The following is an 11,979-nucleotide window of genomic DNA, read 5'->3' on the forward strand; positions in this document are numbered from 1 at the left end:
GCTACCCAGACTCTTTTTTTTTTTTTTTTTTTTTAAATTTTTTTTTTTCAGGTTACATTTTTTCCTTTTTTTTCCCCCCCCCCACAACCCCCTACATCAGATTATTTATTCACTTGATTCTTAGATTCACTTGTTGATAGATGCATGTTTGTTGTTCACAATTTGTATCTTTACCTTTTTCTTCTTCCTCTTCTTAAAGGATACCTTTCAGCATTTCGTATAATACTGGTTTAGTGGTGATGAACTCCTTTAGCTTTTCCTTATCTGTGAAGCTCTTTATCTGACCTTCAATTCTGAATGATAGCTTTGCTGGATAAAGTATTCTTGGTTGTAGGTTCTTGGTATTCAGCACTTTGAATATTTCTTGCCATTCCCTTCTGGCCTGCAAAGTTTCTGTTGAGAAATCAGCTGACAGTCGTATGGGTATTCCCTTGTAGGTAATTGAGTCTCTTTCTCTTGCTGCTTTTAAGATTCTCTCTTTGTCTTTTGCTCTTGGCATTTTAATTATGATGTGTCTTGGTGTGGTCCTCTTTGGATTCCTTTTGTTTGGGGTTCTCTGCGCTTCTTGGACCTGTAAGTCCATTTCTTTCACCAGGTGGGGGAAGTTTTCTGCCATTATTTCTTCAAATAGGTTTTCAATATCTTGCTGTCTCTCATCTTCTGGCACCCCTATTATTCTGATGTTGGTACGCTTGAAGCTGTCCCAGAGGCTCCTTACACTATCTTCGTATTTTCGGATTCTTTTTTCATTTTGCTTTTCCGGTTGGGTGTTTTTTGCTTCTTCGCATTTCAAATCTTTGACTTGATTCTTGCGCTCCTCTGGTCTGCTATTGGGTGTCTGTATAATATTCTTTATTTCAGTCCGTGTATGCTTAATTTCTAGTTGGTTCTTTATCATAGCATCGAGGGTCTCATTAGTTTTCGTGACTCTCTCCTCAAGTTTATTGACAGCTTCTAGCACATTTTTGCAAGCCCTCAAAATTGCGATTTTTAGCTCTATATCCTCCATTTCTGTCATGTTTTTTTGTCTCCGCATTTTTTATGCTTTCTTGGTGCACCCCCTAGTGGTCTTTGTGCGCAGTCTTGTTCTAGTTGAGCCTTGATTGTTGTAGTTAATACTAGAGGGATTTGACCACCAGGCCGACTGGCTGTGTGAATCAGCTGTGTCTGCCGCGGAAAACTTCTGTCCTCTGGGGAGGTGCTAATCTAGCCTTTGCCTGAGGCTATCCGGCAAATGGCTCTGCGCAGGGCTTGGGCGGGGCGGGCTCAACAGGGCGGGCGGAGGGAGCCGTTATGGTGCCCTCAGTCCTGTTCCCAGAGGCTCTGCTTCTCAGAACCCCCGGAACCGCTGCAAACCTCGGAGGGAAAGCTGCCTTCCAACTGATGCCAGACACTCCCGCTTCTCCCGTTTGGGTCCGAGTCCCCAGCGATTCGCCCGTATCTGGAGCTCAGAGTCTGAGACTCCCCCCTGACCGAAAACGACAACCGCGCTCTCAGCCACCAGCCCGCTTTGCGCGCGCACCTCCGCACCTGAGTTTTTTCCACACTGCGCCTCCTCTGAGCCTCGGTGTGCTGTTATTTTTCCTTCTAGTTGAAGAGTCTCTCCTCAGCCAGCCTTCCTGTGGTTCTGGGTGATGTCCGTTCCGTCTTTTAGTTGTATTTTTGAAGTGGTTGTTTGCGGCAGCAGTCTGCGGTGTTTACCTATGCCGCCATCTTGGTCTCTCTCCTGCTACCCAGACTCTTGATTGAATTCACAATACATAATGGTACTAATATATACACAAATATACATATATGTATATATATATATGTAATATATATATGTATTATATATTACATGGATGATGCATGCACACATGCTTTATAAATTTTTTATTATATAGGGTTTTTTTAATCCTCAACTTATATTTATCTGATATATATATATATATGTATGTATGTATATATATATGTGTATATATATATATATATATATACACACACACACACATACATACACACACACACATACACGAAGTTCTTGTCTAATTTAAGTCTCTGTGTTGTGCCTACATATGATTGTCATGTAAAATTTTTACCTTTTGATATAGATTGAAACATTTAGCTACTTTGATCCAAAAAAGAGATGACTGGGATTCAGAAAATATGATTGGTTCTGCTGTTGAATCCTTTAATACAAAAAAATTAATCCACCCAGTTGAGTTGCAACAATGGGTATCAAAGACTTAATTTAATTTCTATTTGCTGAATTGGTAATGATTAATCCTAATTGGATGCTTACATTTGCAGAAAGATGTGCCGGATGGGGTGAAAGAGCTATCAGAAGGTTCAGAAGAAAGCAGTGATGGTCAGTCAGATTCCCAGAGTTCTGAGAACAGCAGCAGCAGCAGTGATGGCAGCAACAAGGAGGGGAAAAAGAACAGGTGGAAAAGGAAAGGTAAATGCACCTGATGGATTAGAAAGTACTGTCGGATAAGTGCCTTGTTAGTAGTTCCTCTTTTTTCAGACCCTCAATCTGTTAGTCTCCTTCCCTTACCCTTTAGATCAGTACTGTCCAATAGAATTTCCTTCTGTCATGGAAGTGTTCTGTATCCATGCTGTCAACGCAACAAAGTAGCCACTAGCTACATGTGTCTATTGAGCACTTGAAATATGGCAAGTGTGACCAAGGAACTGAATTTTAAATTTTATTTTAACTTAAATTTCAATAGCCACTTATGGCTAGTGGCTACCACATTGGACACTACGGCTCTAGCTTTTACCTGGGTTTATTTTCAGCTCTTGGCCATCTATAGCCTGTTTTCAGATACTCTGATTTTATTTACCCCATTAATCTTCTCTTCTAAAATTTGAACACTTATTACTCTAACAACTCTCTCCTTACTAGGAAAAGAATGCTTTTCATTTCTATTAGCAAAGACTAAATTTAGTGTGCTAGCCTTTGCTCTCATCCCCTGCTTGATGTCTGCTTCATAGTTTACCCAAAAATTTTCTTTAAGGAACAGTGTCTTGTGCTACAGCTTCCCTGACATGAATTTTCCATTTAAGGGTACATATTATTACCTATTCTTGCTAATTATCTGTAGCTTCTTGTCAGAGTCTTGAAGAGGGCAAATTGTTTTTGTACCAAAATATTAATAAATTTAGCTATACATGGTAAGGCAGATTTTAAACAAACCATGGTGATTCCTTTTTAAGGACTGATACAAGGCTTTTTTTACTCTGGACTGATTTTACATAGCAAAATAGAAATCTAATAGTTTTCCTCTTAGGTTTAAGTTTTAGGTGAGCTGTCTTTGGATCTAGAAACTAAGAGTTTGTTTTTTGAAATACTTGACTCATTAATTTTAAGTTCCTTTAGAAGTACTGATGTAGAACTGTATCAGAAAAAGTCTTATTTATCCTCATCTCAGTTAATGTGTATGCTACTCCTGGAGAGAATTGAGATAATTGGTGGAATCATGTGAGTTCTCTGGTATGGTTACGACACATGCAATTGGGGAAAATTTGGGATTGTGAGGATTTTAGCTTTTAAGATCACAACCACTTGAACAACAACCCAGACCTCAAATTTTGGGAATGAGTGGAATAAAGGCCAGACAAAGCCAGGACCTGTTACTAATATTCTGATACATATTTTTAAAGCAATCCCTGTCAATAGTGAAAGGAGGTATAGTCCAGGCCTATATTCCTTATGCACTAAGGACCTTTTTTGGAAGGGTAGAGCTGAATGTATTAAAAGTTCTGTCCCTCCTCTGTGCCTCCCCAGTTTCAACTTTTTAAGTTTAGAAATTGTTGATATAAGATTAGGAAACAAGCAAAGTCATCAGGCTAGAGCAGTGGTCGGCAAACTCATTAGTCAACAAAGCCAAATATCAACAGTACAACAATTGAAATTTCTTTTGAGAGCCAAATTTTTTAAACTTAAACTATATAGGTAGGTACATTCAACTTTAAATTCAACTTTTAAATTCATGGTTTTCGTCTTCTGTTTTTCTTTGCTTCTTCTTTGTAGCCATCTCAAACAGGGCACCTAAAAAAATGTTTCATTTTATAATAATAAAGCCACCAACACAAAAGAATTACAATTCTTAAATTGATGACAAAAATACCTGTAGGATTTGCAGCTGGTTGGAAAAATACAGGTAACTTTATGCTTCGAGTAGGTACTTTTGTCACCCGCGCGCGATTTGCGGACCCGACTAGCACTAACCACTGCACAATGAGACTGCTGACTGACTGGCTCACTCAACTCTGCATGAATCGCGCATGCCTCCCCGGCTGCGTATCCCGCAGCCCGCCTGCGCCGCGTCTCCCGTTGCCCGACCGACCGACACCCCCCACTTCTTCTAACGCCATTTCTTCAAAATAGACTCGCCCAGGCCGAAAACCGACTTCTGCATATGGGCCACGAAGTTTCAATCTCACTGTACGTGCGCGCGCGCATGTGGTATTTTTGTGGAAGAGCCACACTCAAGGGGCCAAAGAGCTGCATGTGGCTCGCGAGCTGCGGTTTGCCAGTCACTGGGCTAGAGAAACAGCAAGATTCATAATGTCTCGATGTGGCTGGAAACAGGGAAAGCAGTATTAAAGAAAGCCAGACTGCCCTGACTGGTTTGGCTCAGTGGATAGAGCATCGGCCTGCAGACTGAAGGGTCCCAGGTTCGATTCGGGTCAAGGGCATGTACCTTGGTTGCAGGCACATCCCCAGTGGGAGGTGTGCAGGAGGCAGCTAATCGATGTTTCTCTCTCATCGATGTTTCTAACTCTCTATCCCTCTCCCTTCCTCTGTGAAAAATCAATAAAATATATTTAAAAAAAAAAAAGGTCAGACTAATAAACTGGAAACAAAATCATGGTCTTGGAAATCTTGACTTTTCATTAGCCACATATGCTACAGTAGCTGTTTTAAATAGTGGCTGTACAATGTTGTTAAAAGTTGTCTCTAAGAATTTAAGGTAAATGTATTATGATACAGGAAGATCTAAGAAATAACAAAAGAACCCCATTGTCAGTAGCTTATGAGGTAGATTAAAATAGCATAACCTTGCCCAATACTCAGCATCTATAATAATAAAAGTGTAATATGCTAATTAGACTGGACGTCCTTCTGGACGACCTTCCGGACGAAGGCTGGGCTGTGAGGGAAGCCCGGGTCCCAGGTGCCAGAGGGAAGCCGATGACGGTAGCCAGGGGAAGGAAGGCCTACTCTTGCACGAATTTCATGCATTGGGCCTCCAGTAATAATAGAAGATACTAACAGCAAGGTAATAGCAAAATAAAAATTGTGGTTCAGATAAATTGTTTTGAACTGCCTTTGATTCATTCCTTTTCTAGAACTTACCACAATATTGAATATTCATCCTTGGTTTACACTACAATGAAATGTTCCATCAAGATCTTTTCTGATTGTAGGTAGTGTGTTAAAATGAGAGTAGAATGGGCCGTATGTGGTGTTTGGAAGGTGGAGATGAGAGGTACACATGATGTCATATAGAATTCATGTTTACTCTAGCAGCTCTGATATTCTTAAGAAATGGATAAATGCTGGGCTACCAATAGTGAAGAATGATTTAATCTTTCATTAATGGGTCACACATGGTATAGATATGGACATTTTAGGTATATGTTATATATATATATATGAATGTTCTTGTAGTCCAGTGAAATTAAAGTGGAAAATACGTAGTTAGCAGTGATAGGAGCAGCATGTAGCAGAGCAGCTCTAAATCAGTTTCAGTTATTAATAAAGGTAAAGAAAAATAATTGTGCCTATTCCTTTTTCTTATTTAGGGCTTTTCCTCTCAATCTGACATCACTTTATTTCAAATTCATTGTAAGACAGGAAGAACATTGAGATAGTATCAAAACCCACTTCCTTTTATGTACAAAAATAAAGAGCTCTGACAGCAAAACTGATACTTCTAGTTGAAAATTGATAGAAACTCTCTTGATATAGTTGTACCTTTCAGCCAAATAGGAATAGAGAACAGAACTTTGAAATTCAGCCCAATATTAAAACTAGTTTATTAATTTCCATGTAAAGTGGAAGAACTTAGAAGCTTGTAGTATTTAGTTCTTAATTTTCAGACAGGAAACAATGTTCAGAGAAGAGCTTTATGAAATTCCAAGCCAAGGTAAGGTCGAATGACTCCAGAAAAATGATTAAAATCAACTTTTTCTGTTGCTTTTTTGGTAGGATCATAGCTAAGTAAGTCTATGCCTTTACCCCAAAATAAAATATAAATACTGCAGCATGAAGCAACTGCAGAAATATTTTTTATCTTCTAAAAGAAACAAGTTTTTCAGATTTTAGTCTGCTTTTAAAGTGTCTTAAGAAAAACATTAAATGTGAAATGTATCTTTTCACCTACAAGAAATTACTAGTTCTTTCCAGGAGCATGACCTAATGTTAATTTTACTGCTTGTCCAGAACTATTTTAAATCAGGAATTTGCTATATATTGTGTTTTTAGTTGAAATACCATAGTCCTCCCTGTCCTCTAACATTTATATTTATATATATATGTTAAGTTGCTGAATGGGGATGATTATGTATAGAAATATCTCCTTTAAAAAGGATACTAGGGAGAAAAACTCCTTTGGGCAAAGTTAACTTATGTGGGGAGAGACCTTTGGGAGAGATGTTCTCTTTCTCTTCTGGAGTGGTTGGTGGCTGAGTTGGGAGGTTTTAGCTCTGTCATGTATTAAAGATGGCTACACTATTAGGACTTGGATAATTAGGGTACCCAGAAGCAAGGGAAGGTATTCAGGTATGGCCTCTCCATGTTTGATTATGGGACTGTTTGAATATCACGAGGAGCTAGTCTGCCCAGTTTGGAGTAGACTACACTTGCTGTGGGAAGAAGGGGCTTAGAACGGTAACAGTCTTCTCCTGGAAATGAAATTCCCCTAAAAAAGACTGTCCTGTAAATAAAAACTTTCCCTCTAAATAAGAACTTTCCCTCTAGAGAAGGATTTAACCTTTTTGAAGATTAAAACAATTTTGGAAACTTCATTTGCTATAATTGTTTTAACCATTCATCCTTCATCTATATAACGCTAAGTTTTAATTTTTATATTACTGCTTCATTATTTCTGATACCATCTAATATTTCAGAGGGGCCCATTGAATGTTTTTAGGAGAAAATAAAATGTCAGTGATTATTTACTAAAGCTTTAAATTCAAATGTATTTAGTATGAATAGTCCATATCCTGTTGATGTTACTCAATATAATAACCATCCATTGAAATGGGAAATTCTCAGTGCTATAATATATCTGAAAAGCAGTATCTTCTGCACATATATTCAGTGAGTGGTACATAAATATTCAACAACCTGAAACTACTTTAGTAAATTATGCAAAACTGGCTTTAATGAACACCAAGTTTTAAATGTTTTTCTGAAACCACTTTAGTTTTCTCCACTAGGTTGCTCTTTGATTTTTTGGGTAACATTTTTTGTTTTGTTTTTAAATCAAATAAGTAATGGCTGATCTTTTGACTAGAATTTGTTGATCTGTTGTTGTGTCTATATGTTTATATGAAACATTGTTGTTTCTAACCAGATTCTAAATATGTTTTTAAATGAGTGCTTTTAATATGCTGAGCAGTTCACATTGGAGAACCAGTAGATTGGAATATAATCTTGAGAAGTATTGTTTAGGTCATTCTTTATTTGCAAAGCTAAAGAAACGTCTCTATTTAAACTATTTGCTACATTTAATCTTTTTCCATTATGTACCATTTGCCAGGTATTTGGGAGAACAATTCGAATAAGGTGTGGGTTCCACCCATATCTAGAGGTATAGAAATAAGCAGATAATTAGCAAATACTTAATAAGTAGCAAGTGTTTATGTTTATCATATTAGGACAGAATTAGAAAAGAGAGTAGCTTTACCATGGTTAGTATTATATGAGACATAGAAAGATTTAATATATTCTTCCCTTGAGAGTATAACTTCTCTTGAAGACTAGACATATGGAAAGAAAATATATGTAAAGGCAAGAAGGTGGAAGTGTGTGTACAGTGTTTTCAAGAAACCATAGGAATAAAAGTTTGGCTGGAAGAGGGGATTTGTGGGAAAAAAGAAGAGGAAAGAAGTTGGGATCAGACTGTTAATCTTTATTGCTAGTCTCCATTATTTATAGTTTGTAGGTGTACATAAAGTAATTTCTTAGGAAAATTAAGATATGTAGTATGGATCCGAGAATGGCAACACTGCTGACTCAAATTTTCATAGCCACATAATAAGAGGAACAAGATTTTTGTTTATAATGCCTGCCCAGCATGGCTCAGTGGTTGAGCGTCAACCTATGCATCAGGAGGTCATGGTTCTATTGCTGGTCAGGGCACATGCCTGGGTTGCGGGCTTGATTCCTAGTTTGCGGCATGCAGGAGGCAGCCGATCAATGATTCTCTCTCATCATTGATGTTTCTATCTCTCCCTCTCTCTTTCTCTCTGAAATCAATAAAAGTGTATTTTTTTAAAAAAGATATTTGTTTATAGGCCTTTTTCTGTTGGTTTTATCCTCTTGTCTTTTCTATTGGCTTTATCCACTTGTCCAGTTACTATCTGAGTTAATATACTAGCTTTGATTTATTTTTCTACCTAATAGAGTTTATATTAGTTCAGTTTATTTCTAACCATTGGTATATAGGGCAAAAGAATTCTTTTCCATTCTATTCTCTCATACCTCATTTTATTGCGCTTCACTTTATTGCGCCTCACAGATGCTGCGTTTTTTTACAAAGTGAACGTTTGTGACAACCCTGAGTTGAGCATGTCTGTTAATACCATTTTTCCAACAGCATTTGCTTCCTGTGTCACATTTTGGTAATTCTCACAATATTTCAGACTTTTTCATTATTACTATATTTGTTATGGTAATCTGTAATGTTATTATTGTAATTGTTTTGGGGCACCATGAACTGTGTCCATGTAAGATGGTGAACTTCACCAATAAATGAATGGCTCCACCAATTGGCCATTTCTCATTTCTATTTCTCTCCTTTGGCCTCCCTATTCCCTGAGATACAATAATATTGTAATTAGGCCACTTAATAACCCTATAGTGGTCTTTAAGTGTTCAAGTGAAGGGTCTCACATCTCTTACTTTAAGTAAAAAACTAAAAATATTAAACTTAGTAAGGAAGATACGTCCAAAGCTGAGATAGGCAAAAGCTTGGCCTCTTGCATCAAACACTTAGGCAGATTTTGAATGCAAAGTGCTACTCTAGGCCTGGCTAGTGTGCTCAATAGTTAGGGCATCATTTAGTGCAGTGCAGGGTCATGGGTTTGATTCCTGGTCAAGGGCAGGTAACTGAGTTGCAGGTTTGATCCGTGGCTCCAGTTGGAGTTCATGTGTGAGGCAACCAATTGATGTGTCTCTCTCACATTGATGTATACTTGAGTTGACTTCACTGGTGGGTCCTGGAATATTTATGCTTTAGTTCAGTTGGCTTTGAGATATGTTTGTGGTTTTGTTTGTTAGAAAGGGCTTTGAGGCAGGTGAGGAAATGAATAGTCTCAGATATATGCAAATCATTAAAAACAAAATAAATGTAGTTAAATATTAATACTTTTAAACTTTATTTTCATTATGTCCCTTTAAAAAAATTGGTCAAATCAAAAAGACAGTAACAAGTGTTGGCAAGGATGTGGAGAAATTAGAAGAAATTCTACATTTCTTTCTGGTAGAACTGTTAAAATGGTGTGTCCATTTTGGTAAACAATTTGGCAGTTTCTCAAAAAGTTAAAAATAAAGTTACAATTTATATATGAACCCAGAAGAATTCAAAACATATGTCCAACACAAAATCCCAGTAATGAATGTTCTTTTTTTTTTTTTAATCCTCACCTGAGGATATTTTTCCATTGATTTTTAGAGAGAGTAGAAGGGAGGGGGAGAGACAGAAAAAGAGAAACATCCATGTGAGAAAAACACATTGATTTGGTTGCCTCCCCCACGCACCCTGACCAGGGCGGGGGACATCTGAGCATGCAACCGAGGCACATACTCTTGACCGGAATCGAACCTGGGACCCTTCAGTCCATAGGCCGACGCTCTATCCACTGAGCAACTGGCTAGGGCGCAAATACTCTGTATATAATTGTTCAGAATGCCCCCAAAGTGGAAATAACCCAAATGACCATCAGCTAATGAATAAAAAAATGGGGCATATGCGTAAATTGGAATAGTGTCAAGAGATAAAAAGGAATGAAGTATTGATTGATACATGCTCTGACCTGGATGAACCTTCAAAACATGCTAGTGAAAAAAGCCAGTCACTAAAAAGCACATACTGTATGATTTCATTTATTTGAAATGTCCAGAATAGACAAATACATAGAGACAGAAAGTAGATTAGTTATTGCTTAATAATAGAGACATTGATTAGGGAAAAAGGAGTGACAGCTAACTCATACAGGATTTTTTAGTGGGTAATGAAAATTGATTGTGGTGATGGTTGCACAGCTCTGAAGATATATGAATTGTATGGTATATAAGTTACATCTCCATAAAGATGTTGTATAAATGCACTGAGGTTATGGTTTTTTCTTGTTGCTCAGTCATCTCAAGAATTATCCAACTTTATTTTTGTGTGATATATTACAATGATTTTTTTAAATGTCACACTTACTGTATGCAGTTTTTTTTCAATATATAAACTGTATCAGCAGTCGCCTACCGGTGGTCTGCAGACCACTGGTGGTCCGTGAGAAAATTTTGGTGGTCTGTAGAAAAATTTGGACATTATTTGCATTTTTATGTTTTATTAATCCTAATAAATAATAATAAAACAAAAAATATTCTAAGAAATTCTTATATTGTGACTGAATGACAGTTTTCGCCTTTACAGTGCTCTAAATTCACGAAATGTACTAGAGTCTAGTACAGTGATGGCGAACCTATGACGCGTGTCAGAGGTGACACGCGAACTCATTTTTTTGGTTGATTTTTCTTTGTTAAATGGCATTTAAATATATAAAATAAATATCAAAAATATAAATCTTTGTTTTACTATGGTTGCAAATATCAAAAAATTTCTATATGTGACACGGCACCAGAGTTAAGTTAGGATTTTTCAAAATGCTGACACGCCGAGCTCAAAAGGTTCGCCATCACTGCTCTAGTACATTTAGTGAATTCCCCTTTCTAGTAACTAGAGAGGGGGAAACAAGAGAGGTGCAAGCGGCTTCAGTATTGTTTCAACCATTACAGCAGTCACCCACTCCGCAATTAACCGATTCTCATCCAATTGTTTTATTTTATTTATGTATTGTATGTAACTGTGTATTTTCTTTAACTGTTATATTTAATGGCATTAAATAGTTTGCCTTTAATAACTATCATTTCTTGTTTGGTTTTAGATTTGAATGAAATAATCCCATAATGAGTGAAAAAAAGCAAAGCATTTCTTTAGTAATACAAAAGATAAGGTAGCTAATGATAATAATAACAATAGTAATATGTGTACTTCACTTAACTGTGAGCTGATCCATGAATCAGTCTCCACAGTCCTTTCAGGCACCATTAGGAAGAACATTCGAACTGGTGACGGAGAGAAGAAAAAACTCCAAGTATCAAGAAATATAGGTTGTGACGGCCCCGGTGAGGCCGAAACGGCCCGGGTGAGGTCGGAATGGCCCTGGTGAGGTCAAGATGGCCCCGGTGAGGTCGGGACGGCTCCAGTGAGGTCGGGACGGCCCCAGTGAGGTTGAGACGGCCCCGGTGAGGTCGGGACGGCCCCGGTGAGGTTGAATCGGCCCCAGTGAGGTTGAAACGGCCCCGGTGAGGTAGGGACGGCCCCGGTGAGGCTGAGACGGCCCCAGTTAGGTTGGGACTGCTCCAGTGAGGTTGGGACAGATAATAGGGACCAGTATAGACTGATGAACAGGGGTAGATGCAGAGACAGAGCAACATTGAACAGACTGTCAAACTACAGTGGGAAGCCTGGGGAGGGTTTGGGGGGG

At 38.0% G+C, this 11,979-nt stretch overlaps 1 protein-coding gene across 10 annotated transcripts in view; it reads left to right on the forward strand.

The window, feature by feature from the left end:
- Positions 1–11,979, forward strand: part of ASXL2 (additional sex combs like transcriptional regulator 2) — an 82,890-nt gene that overhangs the window by 38,478 nt on the left and 32,433 nt on the right. For 9 of the 10 annotated variants that reach the window (XM_005874900.2, XM_005874901.2, XM_014546660.1 and 6 more), the window contains one exon: positions 2,290–2,437. In XM_005874900.2, coding sequence (XP_005874962.1) covers positions 2,290–2,437 — 148 coding nt within the window. Of the gene's footprint in view, positions 1–2,289; positions 2,438–11,350; positions 11,524–11,979 lie in introns of those variants that run through there. The other variant, XM_014546662.1, reaches the window with a different exon arrangement.

This window comes from Myotis brandtii, unplaced genomic scaffold (assembly GCF_000412655.1).
Source record: "Myotis brandtii unplaced genomic scaffold, ASM41265v1 scaffold454, whole genome shotgun sequence".
NCBI classification, from domain to species: Eukaryota; Metazoa; Chordata; class Mammalia; order Chiroptera; family Vespertilionidae; genus Myotis; species Myotis brandtii.